The 27,060-nt window shown below is 35.0% G+C and overlaps 4 protein-coding genes across 6 annotated transcripts; all 4 read right to left on the bottom strand.

The window, feature by feature from the left end:
* Window positions 1-7,320, bottom strand: LOC145567103 (transcription initiation factor TFIID subunit 4b-like). 2 transcript variants are annotated; one of them, XM_081626328.1, is made up of 15 exons: window positions 7,146-7,320; window positions 6,579-6,652; window positions 6,369-6,474; window positions 5,425-5,972; window positions 5,173-5,268; window positions 4,179-5,066; window positions 2,249-2,379; window positions 2,062-2,149; window positions 1,816-1,951; window positions 1,651-1,706; window positions 1,524-1,580; window positions 1,288-1,428; window positions 1,120-1,188; window positions 779-1,049; window positions 1-584 (listed from the first exon to the last, which is right to left on the bottom strand). In XM_081626328.1, the coding sequence occupies exons 2-15, from the start codon at window positions 6,615-6,617 to the stop codon at window positions 412-414; spliced, it is 2,799 nt and encodes a 932-aa protein (XP_081482454.1). In that variant the 5' UTR covers window positions 6,618-6,652; window positions 7,146-7,320; the 3' UTR covers window positions 1-411. The 2 variants fall into 2 exon arrangements, with proteins under 2 accessions (XP_081482454.1, XP_081482455.1); XM_081626329.1 differs by having other exon boundaries at window positions 2-584; window positions 1,120-1,185; window positions 7,146-7,318.
* A 2,840-nt stretch (window positions 7,321-10,160) lies between these two features.
* Window positions 10,161-12,975, bottom strand: LOC145567102 (rho-N domain-containing protein 1, chloroplastic-like). Its single transcript, XM_081626327.1, has 2 exons — window positions 12,819-12,975; window positions 10,161-11,360 (listed from the first exon to the last, which is right to left on the bottom strand). Exons 1-2 carry the CDS (start codon window positions 12,856-12,858, stop codon window positions 10,225-10,227), a joined length of 1,176 nt encoding a protein of 391 aa, XP_081482453.1. The 5' UTR covers window positions 12,859-12,975; the 3' UTR covers window positions 10,161-10,224.
* Window positions 12,976-14,263: 1,288 nt separating this feature from the next.
* LOC145568146 (mitochondrial ATP-independent inner membrane protease subunit 2-like) lies at window positions 14,264-20,727 on the bottom strand. 2 transcript variants are annotated; one of them, XM_081627582.1, is made up of 5 exons: window positions 20,507-20,727; window positions 19,014-19,186; window positions 15,658-15,841; window positions 14,783-14,892; window positions 14,264-14,694 (listed from the first exon to the last, which is right to left on the bottom strand). In XM_081627582.1, exons 1-5 carry the CDS (start codon window positions 20,576-20,578, stop codon window positions 14,613-14,615), a joined length of 621 nt encoding a protein of 206 aa, XP_081483708.1. In that variant the 5' UTR covers window positions 20,579-20,727; the 3' UTR covers window positions 14,264-14,612. The 2 variants fall into 2 exon arrangements, with proteins under 2 accessions (XP_081483708.1, XP_081483709.1); XM_081627583.1 differs by having other exon boundaries at window positions 14,783-14,889.
* A 3,568-nt stretch (window positions 20,728-24,295) lies between these two features.
* Window positions 24,296-24,907, bottom strand: LOC145568037 (uncharacterized). The gene has a single exon (XM_081627480.1). The coding sequence runs from the start codon at window positions 24,905-24,907 to the stop codon at window positions 24,296-24,298; it is 612 nt and encodes a 203-aa protein (XP_081483606.1).
* Between the last annotated feature and the right edge of the window lie 2,153 nt (window positions 24,908-27,060).

Raw genomic sequence — 27,060 nt, 5'->3', positions numbered from 1 at the left:
AACATGGATTAGTGTTGCAAGATCCTCATCTTACAAAGCAAACTTTATAAAGCTACAAAGGCAGCCTGAGGTCGTCGGCTAGAACCCAGGAGCACAGGTAAATATCAAGGCTTGCTGCTACATTATATCCCTTACTATTACGTTTACAAAGGGCAGGAGACACTTCTGATTCATAAAACCTCAGAGGGCCTATCCAAGAAAACAATACCAAGTATAAAAGAAAAGCAAAGCAGTAAACTACAAACTATCTATGACTGTTCGTTTGATTGCCAATAAACCAGAAATGTAAGAGTTAAGGGCCCTAAAGAGGCTAGGACAAAACTGCATAGGTACTGTACAGCAAACAGATCAGCATGGTTGAACCGTTGAAGCTCCATCAGAAATTACCATTAAGTCTATATCCCTGGCCTTTCACTCAGCTGCAGGATCACCATGCATTTTGTCGTAGAGTCTATAAATTATAGTGGACTTTGCCATTTGGGGTTCTTTTTCCAGCACAGAAATCACATCCTTGACAGAGATACGCGGAGTTACTCTAGGAGGTGGCACAACGACTTGGCTTCTACCACCTTGTTTTCCCACTCCTACAGCAAAAAACCAGGTTTAAATATTAAAACAATAATTTCTTTTTCTTCCAGGAGTTGACCTGGGGTGTAAGTAGGGATGGTAATAGAGATAAAAAGGTACACGAGGAAGGGTAAGCGAGAATTTAATTTACATAATCGAGTATCAACAAAGTGCGTGTGTGTGTGGGGGGGGGGGGGGGGGGGGGGTTTACCTGATGCAGAGAGAGCAGATGCCGTATCCCTTTTTCCTGTTCCTCTATTTTCCCTAACATTCCCGACAGAGGTTGTGAATTGCTTATTAGTTGCATCTTTACCCGCCTGGGAACTAGTTGGAATTTCAGGTCCACCATCACGCTTTTGGCGAGCCTGCTGTGCCATAAGCTGCCATTTAGACAGCATGTCATCACCTCCAACAGCAGCTCTGGCAGCAACATTTGCTGCTGTAGTGCGCAATTTGTCATCCTCCTCTTTATTCACTGGCATCTGTGCAGAAAATTATATAAGACTTACAATAACTCTTATATTGGTATATGTTAAAATTATTTAGTTATACCTTCAGTGACTTTGCACGCCCATCATCTTTTTCCTTGTCAGCATCAACTATAGCACTGCTATCTGGCTGCTATGACCATATATATACATTAATCTTAATCATGAATTCCAATTGCATCATTGGGAAAAAAAAAGGGTAAATTTAATGCAAGCATAGTAAGATGCACACTTCATTTTGTTTCCGGAGCTTCTCATCTTCAGCTTGTTTCTTCTCCCATTCTTCTCTGGCTTTCCGGTTAATCTCTAAAATTTGTTCTCGGACATCAGAAGTGACGACAATAGCGTGCCTTGACTTCTCAGAGTCAGCCCGCTGTTAAAACCAAGATTTTTTATTTAACTCAGGATGCAGGCAAAGGAAAAAAAAAAAAAAAAAGATTACTTTGACAAAAAGAAGAGAGACAATACCTGTTTTGAAACTCTGATCAAATTGCTTATCAAGGCACGTAGTCTTTCCTCTACACACTAAAGAGGAAATGATTAAAGGATACTGAAAGCAAGGGAGAAGCAAAAGGATGAGCAGTGAAAATCTTACTAATGAGAGGCACCGCTCCACATCATTGCTCAAGTTCTTTAACCCACATTTTGTCACTGTCAGATGCAATAAAAAAAAGATAAGCAACAAGACAACCTTACCCCTACTAAACTATTATCTAGCAAAGTTACAGAATTATAAAAACAAAGATGATCAAATATTAACTTATTTCTGCTAACTTCTTCTGGAGAGGAGCCTTTTGCAGAATTAGTCTATCTTCTTCTTCTTGAACAGCCTTACGAGAAGCCTCTGATACTCTACTATCATCCTTGGGAACAGAAAATAACTGTTCCTCCTCTTCCTATCAAATCACACCATATAAGATATTGGGTTGAGGGTCCAGACAAAACCAATTGCTAAATCAGCTACAGGAGCTGGGATAAGTAGCAGCAATGGAAATAAACGCCGTACCCTCATATTAATTCCACTAACAGCAGCGACGTCATTAAGATGTTCAATGCTTTGATCAGAGAATGCCCCAGAAGCTTTCTGCTTCTTACTGCAAGGTCATGAGTCATGATGGAAAGAATTTTTCTTAGGATTTAAAATAGACACTTGATACCAAATCTGTAAATTCAGTCTCAAATCTAAAGCTCACCTGGGTAGAGGTGGCGAAGAATCAAGTGCATCAAGTGGCTTCTTCTGACCACTAGATGGCTTTTTAGTTGATACCTTGAAATTGCTCCCAATCCCGCCCAATGGGCTAGCAGCAATAGTTTGAGACCCTACCTAATAATCAAAAAATATATAAATCAGGTGCTCTACTTGTCAGATCCAAAGAATAAGGAATACATGGCATAGTATACAAACAAGCATAAGCCAATATAGAGAAGGGACTGATTACTAAAATGCAAGGGACAAGATCAAATGTACGACATGTATCATTACTAAACAGAAATGAAAAGTAAGGAGCAACGAATAGAAATACTCTTCAAATACGGCAGAGGAATCAAAAGTAGTAAATAGAAGCCAGAGATACACAGAAAAGCTGAGCTTGTTGGCTTGATTAACAGTTCTTTTCTTCTAGCTTAAATTCATTGAGTATAAGTTCAACATCAGAGAAAGTAGCGAGAAAATGAAACATATCAGTTCAAAGTTGCAGTCCAAAACTGCAATCTGTAAAATGCTATAATTCAGATGATGCCTGTCAATAACAGTGCATGCCCCACGTTAAGTCCATACCCTTCATCCTTACATTTTAGAATGGAAATGAACTAATTAAATTACCAACACCACCCCACCCCCAGACAGTCCACATCCTTTATCCTTCCATATTAGAAAGAAAAATCTAGCTACAAACTACATACATCAGCTCTTTCCAGAAATCAACTAGTTACCTTTGGACATCAAACAACAAAAAACAAAACCAAAGCCATATTAAGAAAATGATGGGGTCAGCTACATGAACCAAGAAGCTATCTTCTGTGGCCACAAAAATCTTTTTCCTCCATTTGCTTCACTCAGTGCACTACATGCTCTTGTGAACCCAGTTTTCCATGCCACTTTCAATTCCCTCTATCCAAGTCATCTTTACTAGCATCCTACAATCAATTTCTCACATGTCCATAACAACATACAAAATTCTCCCATATTTAACCTCAACATCCACAACTCCAACTTTCTCAAAGTATTCCAACACAGCTACACATCCATCAGAACATAGAAACCATATAACAATGCCAGAATAATTGTCACTCTATATAATTACCCCTTTAACCTTACCAGTACGCAATGATTACACAACCAGGCAAGCTGATTACTACCAACCAGTCAATTCTCCATCATGAATTACATCATTATATATCTCCATTCTTCTGTAATATCAATCTAAGCCTTAAAAAATCTACTCACGGATTGCTCCTTACAAACTTGTGTCACATCTTCGCTCCTTCTACCTCCCAGCACTTGAATTTACTCTGTCTTGCCCTTAAAGTAGCTATCTTTTGTCTACATCACTCCACCTTAGCATAAACCCAGCTTTAGTCTCATCTACTAATACAATAACATCTACAAAAAGCATATACCACAATATCTCAGAGGCAAAGAACAAAAAAAAAAAAAGTTAATCCATCCTTGGTGCAATCCAACCGTAATGACAAAATCCTTCATTACTCATCATTAAAAGTGTGTTTGGATAAAGAAAAGGGAATGAAAAGCAGGGGAGGGAAAAATGATGAGTTTTCTTTCCAAATCTCTCCATATTGCTTACAATTTAATCCCTCCATTTCTCTCCCTTCTAATTCCTTTCCTTCTAATTGTTCAAGTTTGGCTCAACAAAATTAAAATTTTTGTTTGACCCTGTTTATCAATTCCACAAGAACGTTCCGACTGAGCAAGTTCACAAGCAATTCATGAGTGTATCATACTATCAGCTCATGCATTCCTAACAACAGTAATGGTAGTCCTAATTGGAAAACGCCAAGTGGATCAAGGCAGTGGATTGTCCATGCGCGGGTTCTATTCCCGTAGTTCGCCTGTAATTGTATGTCAAGGCATCTACAAACCACTAGAATCATGCCAAAAGTTACCTGGAAGTCAGTATCCATGCGGGATGGAACAGAACCTGTTGGCATAGTTGCAATCCTCGATGAAGATTGAAAGGCGATTCCAGGATTATGTCTCTCTGACAATTCATCATTTGAGGCCACTGGAAGTGATTCTCCTTGATCAACTAATACAGCGCCTGAAAAAGTAGGCCCCTGGGATGAAGAAACTTGAGACTTTGGTTGTCTCTCAAGAGCCTGCTCAGAGGGCTCCTGTTTCACATAGCTAATGTTTGGAGAAGTTCCAATTTTCTGCTCTTTACTTACCTGCCATGGCACGGAAGTATGTTGCGTTACAGGAGTGGGCATGTTGGCCATGGTTACACCAGGAACTTTTTTGGGATCATTAAAAGAGTTCTGCCTCTCAACTTTAGGAGTAGTCATCACATTCATGGCCTGGCTGGTACCATCCCCATAAGCAGCACCAAATCCTTGATGAAGCTGACCTTGCCTTACTTGGGGGTCATGAGATTGAGGTTTAGTTAATGTTGAGGGTGTACTGACATTTGTGTTAGTGAAGGGAAGATAGCTGCTGGCTCCATACATGGGAAAGGAACCCTGTGGAAAGTGCAAATGCTGTTGTTGCTGCTTTGAAAGGCCCTGTATTGAAATTGCTGAGCGGTCAGATGTTTGATTTGCTTGCACTCCGTGAGAATCTGACAACTTTTCCATCTCTCTTGATTTGAGCGAATTGCTGTCAGCCATTTGATGTCCCACATCTTTAACTGGTTGCAAAACTGGAGCAGGAGTTCGTGTCACAGTAGGAGTGCTATGGCTCTTCTGATGTAGCTGTCCAAATGAATAAGGATCAGAGAACTGAGCTGCAGTACCAGTAGGAGGTCTCAAGTGTGGCTGCTGACCGGGATTCTGAGACTGCAGCTGAAATTAATTAGGTCCTCATACCCTGAATAATAACTGCCTCTCTGGAAGCAAGAAGCTGGCAGCAGGCAGCAGACAGTAGAATCAAAAGTAAACATACCTTTGCCTGCATCTTTACTACAGCCAACCTCAGCATTTGGTCCCCCACAATGCCTCTCATAAGCCTGACAAATGTGTCCTTGGGTATCTCATTTCTCTAGTAATCATACCAAAAAAAAAAAAAAAAAAAAAAAAAAGCTTAGATAAACAAGAAAAGATACAATGTACACAGCATTGATGCACTGATACAGTAAATATATAATAAAAAATAAAAAATAAAATAAAAATCATGGACCAAAAGATAGAAGCAAACCCGTAATTTTCCGTACAGAGTTTGGAGTTGCATGGCCCGGTCCTTGTCTAATTCAGGTAAAATGATTGGAAGCAAACTGCCAAAAGGGATTTGCTTTGACCGATTAGATGAGGTGCCAGCCTGCTCTGGTACTGAAACTGGCTGATTACTAAATCTCTGCATATTTGAGAATTGAGGTTCACTACTTGAATTCAGCATTCTGCTTGTTTCATGAGCCTGAGTGTGACTTGACCCAGATACTTGTGGTTGCATTGGCGTTGATGGCTGAGAATATTCTCCAGATTTAGGTTCCACAGGGTGTTCCTGACCATCAACTTGCACAGGCCTATGTAATTGCGACTGAGAAGCACTAGGTGCCTGAGTTTCATTGACTTCTTGCTGAATCTCCATATTAGATTCATGTTCCTTCATCACCACGTCAGATGACTGTTGCTCTTGACTCCTTAAACCTTGCTGCTGGGATTGGCTGCCGCTGTTTTCATCTTGGCTAGAAGGCTGCCATTGCGTATACATCTGACTTGAAGTTTGATTGTTCTCTTGAGAAAATGCTGTAGTCATTTCACCGGTATATGAATGTGGTAATTAAATGAAGACGAAAAGAAGAGATAACCAACGCTTGAAAATAATTTAAAGAAAATACAAGAAACTCAGTTCACAGGGATATCAATTATAAAAAAAGTAAGACATAAATATATCATCTAGTAATGATATTAAAGTAAGGAAAAGCATGAAGAACTAAGGACATATAAGACAGAAAGCATACATACAGAAGTTACTAACATCCATGAACATTTTTTCCCTTCACATTTCACACAATGGAAAAAGATATGATCATTTGTTAATCAAATACAAGTTATAAATCTCAACCAAGTAGCTTTCCTGCAATTTTTTTATGAATTCTAGATATTCAGCATAGTGTTATTTTTATAGAGGAGAAAACTTACAAATATCCGGATGAACAGGCCGAGAACTGGATGAGTCACCTTCTATATCTCTATTTAGAGCAGCAGTAAATGCCTCAACATCTGCTCCAGAATGCATCGATTCATCCTAGTATTTAATCCCCCAAATAATAATGTCGACAATCGTTATAAATTCACAAAACAAAGTAATATACTGTACTTAGAAATCACTGGCAAGAGAGGATAGAATACCTCATCCTCTTCAAGTAGCTTCATGATAGAAGGATCCATTGCACAACTAACTACTTAACCAAAACTTCAACCAACTGTTGATCAAAATACCAAGAATTAACTCGAATCGTAGAACAAAGTGTCATAAACAGCCACAAATAATCAATTATAAACTGAAACTGGTGTATCCCAAGATTTCTCTTTTAATTTCATTTCCTCACTAAACTCCCCAACAGTGTTCTTCAAGGCGGTTAATTTGATAATCATGGCTACCCAATTCACCAATTTAACACCCTATTCGATTCGGAACCCGAAATTTACTATGAGTATAAATTCATAATTTCTAATTCATCAGTAAAAATTCGCAAATCAACAATTTTAAGTTTCTTAACCTAATTATGTTCAAACTAGATGCCCTACTCAATGATAAATTATAAAATTTCGCCAATTACAATTAATTGCATGATTAAGAACAACCAAATTGGAAATTTTAATTGAGCTTGCCAAGGTAAAAACAATTATATAAAATTCAACTAAAATTCTAAAAAATCGAGCAATTTGAAAGAAATTTATAGAGCGATGATTTACCTAGCGTGTGAATGAGCTCGATTTTTCTGAAAAAGTTTGAATATGCCCTAAATATTTAGCTGCAAAATTGTTAGGATGATCTTAAGCTCTTTTATTTTGGAGGAAGACTAAGGAGGAAGTACGCTTTTGGCCGAGCTCTAAACTTGTAGAGAACAACTGAACAAGTAATTTATTGGAAATTGTCAGGAGAGTTTTTTTAAAAACTCCGTAATTTTTTCATGCTAATGAACTTTATTTATACTTTATGAAAAACTAGCTTAGGTCCCCAATACTTAGATTATACGGATCAATAAAGTATTGACTCATTTGGTAAGTTCTTACCTCATATCCTACTCCTGAGCATTTATCTCGTAAGTATTTCCCTACCTTATAAAAAGTGGGAAAATACTCTTATGAATAGTGTTAGGACATTTTTAACCCTGAAAATGTTTAATTACCTTTATACCCCCATTAATGTTGTATGAGTAGTTTATGAATAATCAATGTATTTATTTTATTGCTAATTTGTTATTATTGATCAATTTCACAACATGAGTTTTATCGTTAATGTAATTGCTCACTTGTCAATATAATCAATTTAGGATTGCTTTAATTATTCTAACCTTCATAAGTATTTTTTTTTTTTTAAAAAAAAAACCTAACCTTCATAAGTATGATTATGAGAGGTTTTGATTTTACATTCTTTCCTATATGAAGCACAAGGAACTATGGAAGCAAGCATTTGTCCAATATAGTGCAAAAGCAACTATATTGAAACTGAAATTGATATATGAGAAATCAGGCTCAAGTGTGGGTTGATGAATCGATTATATTTTGGACAGTAAGAGAAAACCGATGTCCATGATTTTGATATAAGTTTACAAGGGTATTGGTTCATTTAAAAAAGTTCATGAAAGTGAAATCCAAAAGATCATATGAGTAGTTATAAAAAAATAAAAAAAAAAAAAAAAAAAAAAAAAAAAAAAAGCTAAGACAAAGGTTGGTCAAATACATTAACCAGAAAGTTATTCAAGAGATTGCGGTATTAATGCTATTGAGATAGTTTAGTTAGTTTAGTGACTCTTAAGGTGCAGCAATAATTGCCCAAGTTTTTACTCATTTGAACTGAAGACTAGCTTGGTAGAAATTTGAATTGGGAATGAACTTGATTGACAATTTCACACAGTCAATCACTCAACATCTACTGTTATTAATCCTTGGACCTTATTTCTCCACTTAACTTAGGGTCTATTCTCATTGACTGAACTGAGCTGAACTGAATTGAACGAGAGTTTTGATTAGTTCAAGATTTCAATCTTTATCCAGAGTTCTTAGAGCCTTTTGATCTTGCTACCGACTTAGGACACACTATGTTCGTTGATTCCGAAAGCATTAAGATATGTGAACTGAACTTATTAGAGCTGAACTAAACTGAACTGAAATGAATATTTTATGAGAGAAGGAAATTAGGAGCAGAACTGAATTGAACTTATTAGAGCTGAACTGTACTGAACTGAAAATAATCGTATGTGAACAAACCCTTAGTTTTTGAGGTTACTTGGTCCATTTTGTCCACTGCATTTTTTACCGATTCAAGAAAATAACTTCATTATTTTTGTAACTTTAACAAAATAAATAATGACTTATAATATTAATTTACTTTGTAATTACTGTAATTATTACGATCATAACTTTAACCGATTATAACTTAAATTGAGGTGTATTGGTATCTTATATGAATACAAGAAAAATATAGACATGTGATGTCCTGCTAATTGAACCATTTCAATCTGTACTTTAAATATAGCAAACATTTCCATGTCTAGAACTCAATACTTTATACAACTCCTTCACTAATTCTAGAGTAATTTGCTAAAGTTTTGAGCATTGCTAAGATACATGACATTCAACATATTAATCGCATTTGTACAAATAGTTATAATAAAATATATGCAAACATGCATAAGGTATTAAGACTAACTACAATAACTCAACTTGAAACACTACCTATACCGCGCGCATCGCGCGCGTAGGATCCCCTAATAGATAGTAAAATTTTTAACCACGTAATGACACATATTATTTAAGATTATAATTGACATGTATTTTTACTTCATGGACGATAATGTTATAAATAATGCTTGAGATCTTATATAGCCTTTTAGTTGCATTGATGACAACTTTTTTATGAAGGTGATAGATCATATACTCCAATCTAATGACGATACTTAGTGACCCAAACCAATTGCGCTCAAATCAAAAGGAATTCGATACTCAAAGTGACTTGAATTGATTTTATCCCAAATCACTTGAACTAAGAGGAATTCAAAACTGAGCCATCTTGTTTTATTACTAATCTTTTTGGCTGTATGGCTACTAATTAGTATTTGACCCACGCAATGCCTTGTGAATTGGGATACTACTTTATACTCATTTAAGGTTTGTTTCGATATACTGAACTGAACTGAACTGAACTGATTGGGGGTGAACTGAACTGAATTGATTGAAGCCAAACTGAACTGAATAGAGCCGAAATGAATTGTTTTTGAGATAAGGAAATTAAGAGCAACTGAACTAATTGGAATTGAGCTGAACTGAAATAAAATGAAATTAAGCTGAACAGAACAGACCTTTAGTTTCGTAAGCATATTCGACTGTTTTTTTTTTAGTTTTTTTTTTTTTTAATAATTATCTTAAAAGTTTATTATTTTGAAATTAGACTTATTTGGTTTATATTCATAATAGATTACTTAAGTGTACTATACATAAGTTTAAATTATGATAATGGCTATTATATTCTTTTAATAAGTTCTAATAAGTTCAAATTGCGAACAAGTATGCAAAACGAGAAAAATCCAGTCACAAATCCTGAATTTCCTTCTTAACCCAACAGAAAACCAACAAAAATGGCAAGTTTAACCAAAATACAAATTGGTCTCCAGATTCAAACATCTTGATAGCAAGGGAGGGAAATAATTTATCAGCGCCTATCCTAAAGAACAAATAGCTCATTTCACCTAACTGAACACTGAAATTCAAATCCAAAAAGGAGAAATCTCATTAAACTCTAGACGAGTAAAAGTGCATTACTCATCAAGGATTACATGGAATCGTCACTGAGCAGACCAACAAGCTCAGACTTCTTCAACTTCGAGAACCCTTTCATGCCTCGAGATTTTGCAAGCGCCCTCAACTCCGTCAGCTTCATAGCATTCAAGTCTTCAGTATGCTCCTTTTCTGCATCTTCCTCGTCAATAATATCTTCTTCGGCATCTAAAAGCTCAGCCTCTGACAATTTACTTACTGTAGGTCTTTCCACCAATTCAGCTTCCGCCTCCAAATCTACCTCAGCCTCCTCCTCTCTCTCCTCATCATGTTCTAGCTCTAGCCCAGACTCCAGATCCATATCCGGCTCTAGATCAGAATCTGATTCAGCCTCCGGGTCAAGTTCACTAAGAGTCTCTTCATCTGTCCTTGCATCAAGATCTGAATGTGAGACGATTGGCTCATACTTGGTCCTAGGAACTGGAGACCTTCGCCGGAATTCAGATGGTGGGCGTGTAAATGAAGGCTTATTAGTTTCTTGAGGCTCTTCCCTAACAATACTACTGGAACTGAAAAAGCTTTTGCTCTTATCCTCATTGGATTGCCCACTCTGTCTTGGATGATCAAAATTGAAATCATTTGCACCACCACCATTCACTTTTCTTTTACCTTGCTCAACTGAATGCTTCCTCAAAAGCTTAAGTAAAGAATCAACTGTTTCGCTCTCTTTATTTTGCCCTTTGACAGCTTCAAGCTTCTTCTCTTCCTTGACAACTGCTCTTTGTCGAAGTTGAGCCTGAACCTTCTTAAAAAGTTCAACTATTTCCCTTTCTCTTGGTCCTGGGGTAGCAGTAGCCTGGGACTTTGGGCTATTAGAAAGAGAAAGTAATGGCCCATTTTTAGTTGATAAGAACTCAGATTCATCAAGGTTCTCAGAGCTGTCCTTCTCTTCATTAACCCGGTTCCTATTTCGGGAGTAGCCAGACCTGTTATGCCTAGGGAAGTCTGGATTTCTTCTATAACCACCATTATTTGCCTGGCAGATAAAAGACTTATGTTTCAAAGAACATTTTGACAACATTATTTTCACCTGAGAAATTTTATATTCATTTCGGGGACACGTTGATACACTGACTGCCCTTCCAGAAACTCCCAAGCATGGGAGAGAGGTGCTCTCAGATGGTCCATAGCCTACAAAATGGAGAAAAGAAAGGTAACAACACGAGTTCTGTACACCAATTTTAACCAGACAAAAGGGTAAAAGGAAACCTAATAATTAACCAGCACTATACACAAATCGTTAGTCAAAAATCAGATCATAAGCTCAAACCAAATCTGTGGTCAAAACTCACTAGTATCTCAAAAAGAATTTGTCAGTACAAGACTTAAGGATTTGACTCATTTTCATTCATGGCTCTCCCCACACATCTTTAGCAAAAAAATTCCCCTTTTAGCCCAATCAATCAATCATCATTTACACAATGACTACTGTGGTTACGGCATGCCTATCAATCAATCAAATCCTTAATCCCATAAGTGGAGTCGGCTACATGAACCAAAATTGTTTATTCCGTGTGGCATGCCTACTGTGGATATGGCATGCCAACATCTTCAAAAACCTTTTGCACCTCCCAATAACCCAACAAGTTGCTCCCAATAACCCAACAGGTTGCTCCCAAACCCTTCTCCTAACCTCCATGGCTCCAACCACTTCAAACAAAGACGGAAGCTAAACTATGGCATGATTAGAGAAGCTGATTTGTTTGTAATTGTAATAAACTTACTGTCAATTACAATTAAAATCTAAATTTGATGCATTACTCTCATCTTTCTCTTCATCAATTCTTCTTAACTTGGTAAACACTAATAATTATGAGTTAAAGATCTCTATTGACAACACTCCTATCTCTACCTTCATGGCTTCATCAATGCTTACGGTCTTAGATTTGTAATGTCATCTCCAAAATTTTGTCGAAATCACACATATCCATCTAAGAACTGCTATTACAATTACAAAATCACTACATTTGAGTTTTGAGCGATTGATGCCCTATCTCCACCAACGCAATTGCAATAAGCCATCCCCACTCATTAATATTTCTCAATGCAATAAACCCCATAAGAGCCATAACAAATTCTACTTTACCAATTAAGCAGCCCTAGATATACCTAATTTTATCTAGGTTGCTATAATGGCCCCAAAAAATTATCAAAGAGCCTGCTATAACCGGGACTTAGACTACTGAAAACTAATGTCATTTCATCAAACACTAGGTGGGCAACATCTGTAACTCCCAAAAACACCTAAATTCACTACCAAAAACCACATTTCAACGAAAAACAACACCTTCCCACAAATCAGATAACCAACAAATGAAAAGCCATATGCCCATTTGACGAAATTCTAGCTAAAAGAAGAAAATAACACAAAACCAGATTTTATTTATTTTTTTAATTATCAAGAACATAAATTTGAACAAGAAGAAGAAATATTATAAAACAATTACATACAATAATCAAAGCTGAATGATCATATACGATGAATATACTGTAGACAATTTAGAGGGGATACTAGACGAAAATTGTGAATTTAATAAAATAATTAGAGCCAAAAAGTCATTCAATTGTTAGGAAGGTTAAAGAAAGTACCTTGAACGTTGTTGGAGATGAAATTTAGGGTTCGAGACATGACCTTGAAATGAGTATTTCAATGGCGGTTTTTTCGCATTTGTATACGATTAGGAGGTCTGCTTCACTTGAAAGCAAATTGACGGCAGAATAAACTAACTATATATCCGGTTATTAATGAAAACAAAATTAACTATATATCCGATATTTATTTATTTTTTTTTTTTTTTTGAAAGACACTAAATAACCGATTCGTTGTTGCTATTTGGGGCAATTGGGAGTTTTTCCTATGGACTTAAACTAAAATGTCTTCTAAATATATCCTACGGTTTTTAATCTATTAATTCTGTCAATCCGCCTCAAATTAGTGTAACATATACATAACGTACAAGACGTTATGACTTAAGTCAAATCACATATGTATTATATATGTCCATATTTGTATAACCAACCTTATTGCCACCCCTAAAATACGTACGTAGTAGCTCATAATAAAATACGAGTTTTAATTTATACCACTGTTAATAGTAATGTATTTTGAATTTGTAAATTCATAGAGAATCACAACATTTGATCACTTACAAATTAAGTTATCAGTAATGATTCAATGTTTTCAATATATGATTTCACAACGCAAGGGACTACTTTTTTTTTTTTTTTTTTTTGGTATACATTTGAAGTTGATTTCATTAGCTGTTACTCCGTATAAAGTAATTATCTGATATACTTGGATACTAATTTGAATTTTTAATTGCATTAGTTGTTCATATCATAGTGTATTTAAAGGGATATTCTGAAGCTTTATAGGCATCAATAGAGGTCCTTCGGGCTTAGAGCAGAGGAAGTAAAGGTTTCTGCCTCAGTAGGAACAAGCAATACAATGCAAGCAGAAGCTACATGGTATGTTTATTCTGGAGTCTGCAATACTCCATTGGTTACAAACCATAAATAAAATTTTTACCAAAATTATTCACGTCGGATTCTCAACATTTTGATATAAATATGGAAACTTAAATACTTCATTTTGGACCAAAATCATAGAATATTTTTATAATTTGCTAAGTTAAACACTTGGACACGTATCCATATCTGACACAAGTACCTAAGTCCAAGTAACATAAGTACATAACTACTAGAAATTAATAACTCCGCTTTTCCCACGATTTATCTTCTCAATTTTTTTTTCATTTTTTCTTAGCCAAACCTCTCGACTTCATGAATAGGATTCACTCATTGAATACTGTAAAATTTTAATATCTATAGTTCATGTGCATTCCAACATACAGCTTCAATGGATGAAATAATTTTACCCCCTGCTTCGCTCAAACATTGGAGATGAAAATTGAAATGCAAGGTTAATCACAGTAAATTAACCTCTTCTACCACATACAACTTTGCTCCATTAATTCTTTATAGAAAGTGAGGTATGTAGACATGTAGTACATGATAGCTCTTTAGACTGAATGGATAATCAACTGCGCTTAAATGTTCAGAGCATTATTACTCAGATAACAGTTTAAAATCCAAAATCGGATGCTGGCCATCCTCACATTTTCGAGAAGAAAACAGCATACTAACCAAAAGTGCCAATCTCATCAGCAACTCAGAATCATCTCGTCATTATTTTAGTTTCTTCTCTCCTTAACGTAATTTTAAACAATGAATATTTTTCGCCACAAAGATATAATCGGATTAAAAGAGGGTACATACAAAACAATTCAGCAAGGCCCTAATTTTGCCGGGATGTACGAGTTATAAGGGGGTTGGTTATGCATAACCCCATCCAACGAACTCCAACATATTGGCTGATTCAACTTAAGTTTTGTGATTCTTAGCCATTTCTTCAACATCGAGCTCAACTTCTAATACGGGCATATCCTTCTTGACACTGAATTCACTGAGGAAAACATATTTCAGCATATTACTAAGGTAGTTGGGTAAATTTACAATAAACAAAACACGATGAAGTAAATGGATGCACATACCTGTTTCGCACAGGACCATGATCAACAGCATTGCGCAAACAATATATAACTCTACCAATAATGTCTGACATATGAACTGGGCCGAAAGTTCTACTGTCCTTGGCTTCCTGCTTCAGGGGGTTGGGGTTGGGATTGGGGGTAAAGAGAAAGAGTCAAAAGTCAGAATTTGCTTAGCATGGAGGACATAGTTAATTGATCAAAATTGCAGTAAAATTAAACAGACGTTACTATTTAGGATGCTACTCACTCCAGTCTAAGCCTCTCTGGACTTTCACAAAGTCTAGATAAAGCTTCCACATCATCATCCATTCCTATGTACTCAGATACGAGTACATTCTTATAGCATTGGAATGAATATGGAGAAGATTTGTACAAAAGGGCAAGAACAGTAAGCCTATAAAATCATAAACTATAAATACCCCTTATTATTTAGCACCCTATCCTTTGTTGACAATCCCAAGTTGATTGCAGACTCGTCTTTTAGAGTATATTTTCCCTAACCCCCCCCCCCCCCCCACTTTTTCTTATTCTTTTTTCTCTTTCATCACTATTCTTACTCTTGTACTGACAACAAGTCTGAAGTATATAATATGGAATGGGGTCTATAGAAAGGAGAAAAAACCCAAAATGAACAAGAACAAGTGGCAAATTTACTGTGCAATGATTAACGGAATGAGCAATAAACTTTGGATATGTTAAAAACTTAAAATGGCAAAAGAACTGAAAATATAACCAAATGAAAGTTAGATATCAGCATGAATTAAAACAATCAGATAGTATGCCTACAAAGTTCAAACTCTGTTCTGTTAAAGGCTAATGCAGGTGTATGAGCAGAGAGCCAAAGCTTGTTACAAAGACATGGGAAAAGACTGTACCTTTGGCTTCAAAGCTTCATTGTCAGCAAGAACCCAGCATTCATCCTTGTCTAGGATAAAAGGGTCCTCTTTTTCATCCTTCGAGACCATTTCATATCCTTCAGTGGCAGCTAATCTTCTGACTAGATAATCCTTTGGGCTTTCAGGGTCTTTCAGGACCACTACATCTCCAATGAAAACACGACTGTCATGGTAAAATAAACATTTAAAAATCTGAATCAGAAGGAAACAATAACAAAAAAACTTCAGAAATCTCTGCTCTCAATTCTTCGTATAATCAGTTTTATTTATATACATAAAGTTTTTCATGATACTACACCAGATTATACAGAATTTCATACCCCCACACAAATTTCCTAATTTATAACACCGTCCTATTGACTTAAGTTTTTACCCATGGTGAGTTTCCACTGAAACATATACTCATATATGAGTAATTTCTGACACCCTTAGTTGCGTCACTGTATCCAATTGACCAAGAAGTGGGATAATGTAAAATTGAAAAGTAGATAAGTTTTCGTTAACTCTCAAGCTAGTTTTGAAGAGACACCATACATTTACAATTATCTATTTGATTTCTTGAGAAAGGATCATTTAATCAATTTTCTGATTTTCTCAAGTGACGAAACAGTTGCTAGAAGTCTAGAATTGACACTTAAGTACTTGACAAGTTGACAGTAATATATGCTCAAGAATGTAATGCATTAAATAAAGGGAGCTCGACAGCACAAAATTGGGCACAGATTCCGAAGAAAGAGTAACAACCATCTTCTAACATGTCGATGCTCCAGACTGAGGAATGAAAAACTTAAATGACGAAGAACAGCATCATTAGAGTTGAAACAGAATATTTTAAGCCTAGACTGATCTCAATCAACATCATTATAGCTTCTTATTCAAGATAATCGGTTAACAAACTGCTTCATCCCAAATTCTTACAGAAAATGTGCACCTTTTTTTTGGAGGGAAGAGGTTAAGCCATAAAGAACAATATCTTAGAGGAACTTTTATAATGATCATATCAAAAATCATCATATCAAAAATTTAGTGAGATAGAACCTTTTATAATCAATTTTTGTGGGGATGCATTTTATAAAACATGTTTATTGATAATGGTGCCATTTCCTTGACGTACACTCTTGCTACTCCTGTAATATTTTCCTCAAACATGCTCCTGCTATCTCCTCCCATTGATCCTGCTTTAATCCTCTGTGTCTCTTCTCATCTTCTTCCTCTCTCACCTTTCACCTCACATCTTCTATAAGCCCTCTAATCTTTTTTTTATCTTCCTCCCTCTAAAATGTTTCTTAAGTTTTTCCTCTGCCTCTCTCTTTCACTGAATTTCGTTCTCACAATAGGCCAACATAATGCCTAAAAAAGCACCCTCTAACAGAAAATTTGCCCCAAATATTGACCTCTACATGACCTCCTTTACTAGATGTATCTCCGTTGTACATAAATTCCAAAACCTTTAAAATTTCCCTAATTCAAAAGATTGAATATACTTTATAGCATAATGGGATCTAATGGTGTTTGTTAGTCACAATAGAACAAATTGACTATACTAAGTTGGTCCAATATCTACTACTTTTGATTAAGTTGAGTAAAAATAAATGATATTCATCCCCAATTTCAGTTGAGGAGAATCAAGCAAAGATAGAGGGGCAAGAAATTTCATTTTTTTGCTTGGTGCGAGCAATTTGGGTTATAATATTATGGAGTCTTTGATGACAGGAGTCTTCCCTTTATATTTTTATTTTATTACTAATGTAGTGTTGTAGTCCCAAATTCTTTGCATGGTAGGACTTCGGAGTATTATTTTGATGATTTGGCAAGGTATTGTAGTATTAAGGTTGAGGGAAAAGAAGTATGGTCGATTGAAGAAAAGCAGAATGAGAGGGAGAAAGAGGAAGAGAGGAAAAGCAGGTGCATGAGGAAGAAGATGAGAGAGATTAAAGAGAGTGTGCTGGTCTTAGGGGAAAAAATTGCACTTCAGGTACAGATAGTAGAAAATCAATGGCTATCAACAGTTGGAATTTTTTTTTTTTTTGGGGCAGATTCTGGCCAAAATGCGCCAAATTTAATCTTCTGTATCTATAACTATATAAGTACTTTTTTCGCAAATAATTTTAGAGGGTGCTATATCACACATTCTGTCAAAATACTATCTAATCTGACAGATTTTCGTAGTTAATAAACACCAAGGGAATCCAACCTTATTAAAAAAGACAAACTAAACCAAGCCTTCAAATAGGCTATCACATAGCCATACAAAAAGAACCATAGAAAAACACTAGTCCTCGACTTCACACATAAACTTATCTATAGCTCTATAAGCCTATATTACCAATGAGAGAATAGCTGGCAACTGTGGTTCATGATAGAGAGCTCTGCTTTAACTGCAGCCTTAAGAATGAGAGCTTAAAACCTTGAACAACAAGAATTTGCCCTAAAAGATGCGCCCACTATCTTCTTTCCATGTATTCACCACTAGCTAAATTAAATAATTTCCAAATTTCAGCAATACAGTTTGCCTTCAGCCTCCTCTTCCAAGCTACCAAAACATCTTAGTATCTTACACATTTCCACAGTAAAACCAACCAATTACAAACATCACAAAACCAAAAGTATATGCTTGCACAAGGTTTGATGACCACTACAACAAGCTTATCTTTCCACTTTAGCAGTAATAGCAAAATCTACACATTGCCTTAAGGAAGCACATGATACATCTGAGGTGAATATTACGGAGTACATACAAAAACCTGCTAGAACTTTGATTATCTAACGCTCCCAGTCCCACCGTCTCATATCTAACTACCCAATTTTCTATTTGAAATGTTTCAAGAAATAATTTCCATTTCTTTGTCACCTTAACTTTACTCTCTCTATCCATCAAATCAACCCTTTATCATCGTTCAATTACAATACTTTCATTTAGTTTTCTCATTTTTTTCAACAGCAATTTTTCAGTTTGCTCTTAAATTTTTCTTAATCTCCATGCCACTTAGAAAGCAAAAGCTCTATTAAGGACAGGGAAAGAAATAAAAATCACCATTTCATAGGATAAAAATCTACCTAGATTCAACTCCAAATAAGCAAACAACAACAAATCAAGAAATGCACACACTAAGAGCAAACAAAAGACCAGGCCTACTTAATAATATGTAAAGCTAAAGAATATTAACATCCCCCACTGATTTCCATCAAAGATATGGTTGACGAGTGATAGCATCCCACATACAAGTGAGAACTCAACAGTACCAATATAATAGTATGCAAAAGCAAAAGGGTATGAAATTGATAAGCATTCCAAAAGAATGAAGAACAATTAAAATAGACAATTTGCAAATTACCTTGGGCCTGGAACTGGTATTTTTCTAACTAAGAGAGTTCCACCTTCGGACGCAATTGTAGGAGCCATCTCCTCTCCTTTATTCCAATGTAAGAAAGTCACCTTGCCCTGAAATAGGTTTTTCCACACGGTGTCTCCTATTTGACCTTCAGTTATCCGACCCCCTTTATAGTTCTTCAAACACATTAAACACTCCAATCAGAAAAGATACACCCTAAGAAGACTGGTAATCTCAAAACTAAACAATATCAATAATAAGCTCAAGAAATTGATATAACATGGCATTTGCACGGCTTTACAAAAGGCAAAGAATCAAAAGATGATGCAGAGTATCAGTAACAACAACCCAGCATAAATCTTCTGATTACTGTTCACTAGAGGCAACATAGATGGTTAAGGTGTATACAACCTAATCCCTAAACAAACTGTAGAAGACAGAAAGAGGCTGTTTTCATGAAAGAAAAGCCATACTTAAACTTCTTCCACAGAATTCATATGTTTTTAAGAGATAGAAAGTTCTTCCTGAAAGATGAGGCAGCGCAACTTAAAAATTTGCAACGGACAATAATTTTGATAACCCCTCCTTATAAATCATCAACTGATATTCCAAGACACACAAGCAAACAAATGTGCCACCTCCCGCTCCATAACTATCAAATTCTCATTGCACCCCAAAAGACAAGTTATATGGATTATATGATCCCATTGCCCTCCTCCCTCAAGAACACTGGCGCAAACACATTGTAAACAAACAAGTAGAGTGAGTAAATGCGAAGAAGAGTTATGCACATATAATCCAAAATTGAACAAAGAGAGTTAAACATGGCAGCTACTCAAATCTATACACTTCGTACAACCTAAATATGAATGTTAGTAATTGAGCAAGGATAAAATGTACTACTCCGTACTATATTTTGTAAGTTATATCTACCAAAGACTCTTTCATTACACCCTTATTTCATTGTCATACTGATAATCATAGTAGAAATATAGCCCTTATACTCAATGCAGGCATAAGAACCCAATAATTCACAAAGTATTTACTGCAATCTAACAGATATCTAGCTAATTACAATGAGTCGATGAGCAATGTGAAAAGATCGAACCTTTAACATCAAACAAACAATTATAGATCATAAACCCTAAACCCCAAAAACCTCAAGCAAAAATCCCAACAATTTACCTATAATCTAGGAGCAAAATCATAAAAACGACACCGAAATAAACAAAATTATTCATCACAGATGCAAATTGAGGTTCAAGAACACCCTTTTCCGAGAAAATAAGCAAAACCCAACATCAAAAAAAATACCCATAAACAAATTGAGGTTCAAGAACACCCTTTTCCGAGAAAATAAGCAAAACCCAACATCAAAAAAAATACCCATAAACAAATTACTCAATAATTAAACAAACAAATCAGAAAACAAAGAAATATTGAATTAAAGATTGAATTTGGATAAATAAAAGAAAGAGGAGAGAGAATATGGACACCTTCCAGCTGACAGCCATGGAGTATTCAAGCTTGTGGGCGATGTAGCGGCACCATGTTGATACAGAAACCATTGCTTTATTTTTTTTTTCACTTTATTTTTGGGGGTCTCTGATTAATCCAATACTAATGCTTCAACTTCACGAGAAATTTATTCAACTACTCGTATAATTATGGTGAAGGTGAAATAGCAGCTGCCATCTCCTTTCTTTCTTTTTAATTTTCTTTTTCCGTTTTGGGTTTCTAAAACCCTTCGATTCTAAACCTCGAAGGTGACTGTCAAATTTTCACCGAAGCCCTTGGAGTTTTTTTTTTTTTTTAATCTCTTTCCGGGTCCGACACAAATACTTCGTGTGATGTATAAATATTTAGGTGATTAAAAATATAAATTGTATACTATACTAATTCCATTCTTTCAACAGTAAAAGTTACGGAGTAGTTGATTTTTATCTTTGATAGGTAAAGAGAAGACACTTGATTGTAGAAATGGCGGATTGAACTACCAAAGCCTCCCATCCCAAGTTGTTTTTAGTGGAATTTGTCCCACAACCATGAGGCAACAATTCTTAATTCCTTACCATAGTACCACTAAACCAAGTGCTATTTGGTACAAGCTTCCATGATTACAAGATGGTTAAATAAACTTTCTCATTTTCCAAACAATTCGTTTTTGAAGCTTAAAACTTAAGAGAAAAGAAGAGAGAAATGAATAGGATTAGTACTACATTAGCCATGTAATATATTTTTTTTCTTTAGTGAAACCATTTGAACTCATTGACAAGTTTATCATTATTACACTCTGCATACAAATTATATATATATATATATCAGATATGTACTAGGATTTTCTCTGAAAAGTTTTTTTTTTTTTTTTTTTATACGGTAAGATACAGGGGTCTTCCATCCTATCACAGAGAATTTGGGGGGGGGGGGGGGGGGAGGAGATGGAGGGACTAACCATCCCTCTATTTCCTATGTCCTCTTATCTGAATTAGTCTATTTTAAACTAAATTTAATCGATCATTTGATTCCATTCGTAAAGAAAAGGGATATAAAAATTGAAACCAATCAATACAACATGTTAACTTATACCCCAATTAATAAGGATGATCCATATACGGGACAAATATAATGTTTTTGCTTAGAACTTGTTAATTTGTTATGTACTGACTCTTAACATTTGTGCAATTGTACATTTGTACACATCATATTAGGCTGTATTAATTGACAAAAAGATTGAGCTAAACTAAGATTGAGCAAGATAGATTACAACATAAGATTCTATCATTCTATGAATATAAAAAAGACACCCAAACAAATATAAAAATCCCAAAGTTTCATAAATGTGAAATTTTGGATCAAATGTACATAATATAAAACAATGACAAAATCAAAAGCTGTCTCATTCTCTGATTTTCATCAGTAATCCTCAAATGATCCAGCTAGCTTAGACTCATTAATCTTTATAATAATATGATTTTCATAATTAAATACTTTGTATTACATTAAACCGTACCATATTTGTTCAGAAACCATTACCCAAACTGCCAATTCAAACAGACCTCTAACCAAGATTCTAAATTATATTAAAAACTATATATCATAAATAAATAAAAAAAAATTCTACGTTACATTCTTTGTTTGTGTTTATAAGCCACCTTCCCTCAAAGCATTGCATAAAAAAATCTTCGGTGTACGGTGGATATGGGCGAGTTAGGAGCGAGTTATCGGTTCGATAACCGGGGAGATAAGACGATGGTGACGAGTGGAAGAGTGCACGCTGCTGGATCATCCGAGTTAACGGCGTATCCAGCGCAGTTGACTCGGCCGAGTCGGGGATCAAAGAAGGGGAAGAGATGGGGTAAACGACTCAGTAATCCGGAGGTCAAACGGAAGAAAAGAGTTATAAAGTATAAGGTTTATGCAATGGAAGGTAAAGTCAAAGCTTCTTTTAGAAAAGGGTTCAATTGGATTAAGAATAGAGTGTCTTCTTTTGTTCATGCCACTTAAGTTTTGAGATTGTAATATGATGGTCAAAGGAGAGAGAAAATCATAACAATGTAGAGGGGGGTACGGTGGTATGAGAAATATCATGCAAAAATTGTAATTTTTGATAGTTTTTTTGTTTATGGGATTTTATGCAATTCTCATCAATCATCTTAATTAGTTAAGTCATAAAGGAAATCATGATGCAGATGAAATTCGATTTAGTTTTGAGTATCACCCTTGTTTTACTAGATTTTGTTTCATATTTGCTTTGTTTGTATATATTTAATTAATGACGTAACAAACTAACAATCGGAAAAAGTGGTGAGAAAAATTATCACATTTGTATGCATATTGATTCTAAAAGGTAACTAATATAATTTCTTTACTTGTAAAATCAAAGGATTTTATTTGATTCATTAGAATTTGTGAATGTGGTTATGAGAAGCTTTTTTTTTTTTTTCCTACTAGGATAAAATTCTTATCCAATTACCCAAATCAAAGGATCAAGATTAAGAATATGATAGATGGTATATGAATTAGCTTTGAATGTAGACACATTTGATACTCCACAAATGTAAAAGATCTTAACCCTATCAAGTATTAATGAAAACATAAGATTTTAATTGCAAGGGTTCATTTAGATGGAATTAGGTGTATACGTAAAATCGTCAACCACAAATAAGTCTAGTCAAGCCGAGTATTTGAGTGTGTATATATATGTTGGCTTGTTCAATTGTTCGAGCTTATTGGAGCAAGCTAAGTGGTAGAATATGCTTCATCTTAAGAAAACTAATTTATAATCAATAATAAAAGTAGTCGATTCTTCACATACCGAATATAATAGTTAATCAGTAAAAATCGGTCAACATGAACGTGGGCTACATGGCTATGACCATTGCCAAGAGAAACCAACATTGCAAAGTGTTATTCCACCGCTGGCACAATGAAGTCGTCATCCCATAACAGCCCAACTTACAACATAGCCTTGCACATAGCATTCTGCTAAACCAACACTGAAAGCCAATACTAACATGCATTTACACATTAGAAGCTCTCAATAAAAGTGTGTAATAGCTTAATATACTTCGTGCCTTCGTGAAAAGTGTTGCAATTAAAAAAAACTGGGGAAGTATTATCTTCAATATCATCTTATTTTGCATAATACTTCGTAGGAAAGCGTCATGAATAAATCTTACCGAATGAATTATTGGGTGTGTATTTTGCATAATAATTGCTTAGCTCAACTATATATATCTTTAAAAAACGCAATCATCAATAATCTATCAAGAGAGAACTACCATATATTATAAGCGTGAAATAAGGAAATTAAATGTCCTCGCATTAAAATTATGGTCTGGTTAAGAGGAAAAACCATACCAAAAAATGACACACACTAAACTTTTATTTCACAAGACCAATTAATTAAATAAATAATACATGGTACATGTAATCCAACCCCAAAAAATTCCCACAAAATGTGAGAAATAACTAAAAAAGAAAATTATAATTGGGAAATTACAAGTATACTGCTAAAATAATATTATATGGCGTCAAGAAATTAAATCAATTGACCTAAATAGATGATGATCAAAGCATGCAATCCATGTAAATTGCACGTAGTCACTAATACGTAAACCTACTCTCCTTTATGATATATTTTTCCCAATCAATGACAATTATAATTTCCTTCATATTTCCCTCGAAAAATTAACCATGAGACCATCAATATTCAATAAACATGCATGAATTATGACCATGGATTCCTAAATAATTCTCAATTTTCAGTTGTATATATAACTCTATTAGAAGTTTTGGAGCCTCATTTGTTGATAAAACTTAGCAATGAACTTATCAGCCTTGTCGTCGATCATCTCATCCCCTTCAAGCCCGTCGTAGTAAGCATCTCCATCGATCATCATACCCTCCTCCTCATCCGAGTCCTCAGCAATATTGTCTAGATCATTTAAACTTTGAGCTGAGGCGTACCTACTCATATCTCCTCTAGAAGTTGATGAGCGCAAGGAGGAGGAGGCATCATACTTGGAATGATAAGGGGATGCCTCAATTACCTCATCATCACGGCTAGAGAAAAGAAGTTGGGGATGTGGTGATGATGAAGTCATGCCACCAACGTCCCTCTGAAGATGAAAGGGGCGAAATGCCCCCACAAAATTCGTTAGAGAGGTGTTGGTGGCTGTTGAGAGGGAGGGCGACAACTTTTTACCAGTCTTGTCACCCTTCCCCCTTAACATGTACAATACCACCTTGATAACATTCATAAGACCCCCCTTGAACACATTTTTTTTGTTCTTGGAAGTTGAGGGTTTCTTGTGATGGTTGTAATAATGATCATTGTTATTATTTGTTGGATATCCAACGTCGGAATTGGTGTTTGTAGCCTCGCCCTCTCCCATAGTAACAGATTAGACGTGAATGATCCCTAAATTTTTGGGAGAATTTTTTCTCCTCACCCCGCGAAAAGCAGGATGAGAGGAAAATCTAGGTGATAATCTATCTATGATATATTTTTTGGAAGAATCATCTCCATGAAAACAATTTGTAGGGGTATTATGTAGATGCGTGATTTTTGGTATTTTTAAAGATTAACAGAAATAAAAATTGTTGGCTAAGAAAATTGAAGGATTTACTAGAATTAAAAAATAAATAATTTAATAAATAATTGAGGAACTTTAGGGGAGAAGTGTAAGGAGATTCAATTTCATAAGAGTATAACATACACTATGGTATATATACTCCAAAACTTTGGGTTTCATGCTCAACGTTTTTGTACTTCGTATAGGTTATGGTATATAGACATTTAACAGCTAACATTCCTGATTACGGGACATAAAAACTATATTTAAATTTTTTATAGCCTCGAATATTATGGGAGGATGGGCAATGAAAAAATAAAGGAGTATGTCATAGAACGGTAAGTAATAATTAAGCTAAGAGATTATACACACAAAACTTTTATCTATTATTATGCACTCGAATATACATACTGCTAATTAAAAAACATAAATTATTAACAATACCTTTCAACATAATTTTATGAAATAAATTTCTGCATCATCAACAATAAATTAATATAATTACCATTAAATAAATTAAATTTCTGCATCATCAACAATGTTATAATATGAATGTAATAACAGATTGATCACCTGAGAACATGCTACCATGAAACATGTACCCTTAAAACTAACATTAAATCACGTCCATTTGATTGAAAACCGCGGTATATAGGAATGCATGGGTCCTACACGATTATGTATGCAAGTCTCCATAGATTACGACCTCTAATAGTCTCTACTTGCAACCACGCTCGGCCTGCAAGACACTAGTGGTAGTATAAGACCATCTCTAATGGTGAGATTCAAATTTGAGTATTAAAATACAAAATGAGTTGTTTTTTACCTCCAATGGTGATACCATACTCACTTTTCAATTTAACAACTCATGTGAATCCTAATTTTCCAATGGTGAGACTCTCTAAAATATACAGATGACACTTTTAATTTATGGCTCACCAAATCCATTTCCTTTCTAATATCAAATATTGTAAGATTAAAAAAAAGGTAAAACTTAAATAAATTACAAAATATATACAATATTGACAAGGGGCCCACATTTTTTGTCAAATGAGACTCAAGATTGAGTCTCTAAACTTAGCAACTTTCTTTTGGAGTTGCTAAGTTTAGATACCAACTTGTTAGTATACATTGCAAAAAATACTCTATCTCTCCTAAAAATACTCACTTGAGTGTCACTATTGGAGAGGATCTAACACAAATATGCAACGTATGTACAAACATTTAAATCTATTTCGAGCCGGAAATATGTAATAGGGGTCATTAGGTCGGGTACATGTCCAATTGTCCATGAAATTATATACCAATCTGTCACCTTTTTTTTTTTTTTTTTTTTTTGATTTATTTATTTTTATATTCGTGTTAAGTAAACATCATCCTTCTCCCTTCGTCTCAACTTACAATATGATTTACCAAATTGAGTGACCTTTTATATATTTTTGGTTTTGTATATGTAATGAATGATGTGATGAATAAATGAGACAAAGAAGATGTAGTTAGAAGTATTTACGGACTGTATATATAATGGGACTAGGGAGATAATTTAGTTGTAAGGACTTATATAATATAAGCAAAAATATTTGTCAATTGATTCACATGCAAGATGAACCAGTAGATGATTTTAGGCCGAAAACATGGAATTCTAACCAAAGTCAAGCACATATTGTTGGTCCATTTTCTAGCTAATGACAGTTAATATCTCCAAGTTGCGTAAAAAAACATTCTAATTTTTTTCCTTCAAGCAGTGTAGAAAAATCTAAGGATTTCTTTGCAGGTTCATTACACATACAATTATTCATTATCCTACATTGCTACGTAAAATGTTCACATATAAGATGATGTGTACACTCGGGTTTAAGAGGAACATCATAAGATTTTTTTTTTTTTTTTTTTTAACGACTTTAAATCTTGTCATTACAGAGTAAATGAAATTTAGGTCAACCAATTTAGATTAGGATCAAGCTACAAAGGCG

The sequence above is a fragment of the Chenopodium album genome, chromosome 11 (genome assembly GCF_948465745.1).
Source record: "Chenopodium album chromosome 11, dcCheAlbu1.1, whole genome shotgun sequence".
NCBI classification, from domain to species: Eukaryota; Viridiplantae; Streptophyta; class Magnoliopsida; order Caryophyllales; family Amaranthaceae; genus Chenopodium; species Chenopodium album.
This window is presented reverse-complemented; position numbering and strand designations above follow the sequence as displayed.

What these genes read in the sequence shown, in the direction of transcription:
- LOC145568037 (XM_081627480.1), bottom strand. Translation starts at nt 24,907, where the DNA reads ATGGGAGAGGGCGAGGCTACAAACACCAATTCCGACGTTGGATATCCA.
- LOC145568146 (XM_081627582.1), bottom strand. Translation starts at nt 20,578, where the DNA reads ATGGTTTCTGTATCAACATGGTGCCGCTACATCGCCCACAAGCTTGAA. An exon ending in CCATGGCTGTCAGCTGGAAG is followed by an intron (nt 19,187 to 20,506) that starts GTGTCCATATTC and finishes ATGTGTTTGAAG; the next exon opens with AACTATAAAGGGGGTCGGAT. An exon ending in ATGAAGCTTTGAAGCCAAAG is followed by an intron (nt 14,893 to 15,657) that starts GTACAGTCTTTT and finishes AACCCCCTGAAG; the next exon opens with CAGGAAGCCAAGGACAGTAG.
- LOC145567102 (XM_081626327.1), bottom strand. Translation starts at nt 12,858, where the DNA reads ATGTCTCGAACCCTAAATTTCATCTCCAACAACGTTCAAG. An exon ending in CATCTCCAACAACGTTCAAG is followed by an intron (nt 11,361 to 12,818) that starts GTACTTTCTTTA and finishes TCCATTTTGTAG; the next exon opens with GCTATGGACCATCTGAGAGC.
- LOC145567103 (XM_081626328.1), bottom strand. Translation starts at nt 6,617, where the DNA reads ATGGATCCTTCTATCATGAAGCTACTTGAAGAGGATGAG. An exon ending in TTAGTGGAATTAATATGAGG is followed by an intron (nt 1,952 to 2,061) that starts GTACGGCGTTTA and finishes GTGATTTGATAG; the next exon opens with GAAGAGGAGGAACAGTTATT. An exon ending in ATCTGCTCTCTCTGCATCAG is followed by an intron (nt 585 to 778) that starts GTAAACCCCCCC and finishes TTTTTGCTGTAG; the next exon opens with GAGTGGGAAAACAAGGTGGT.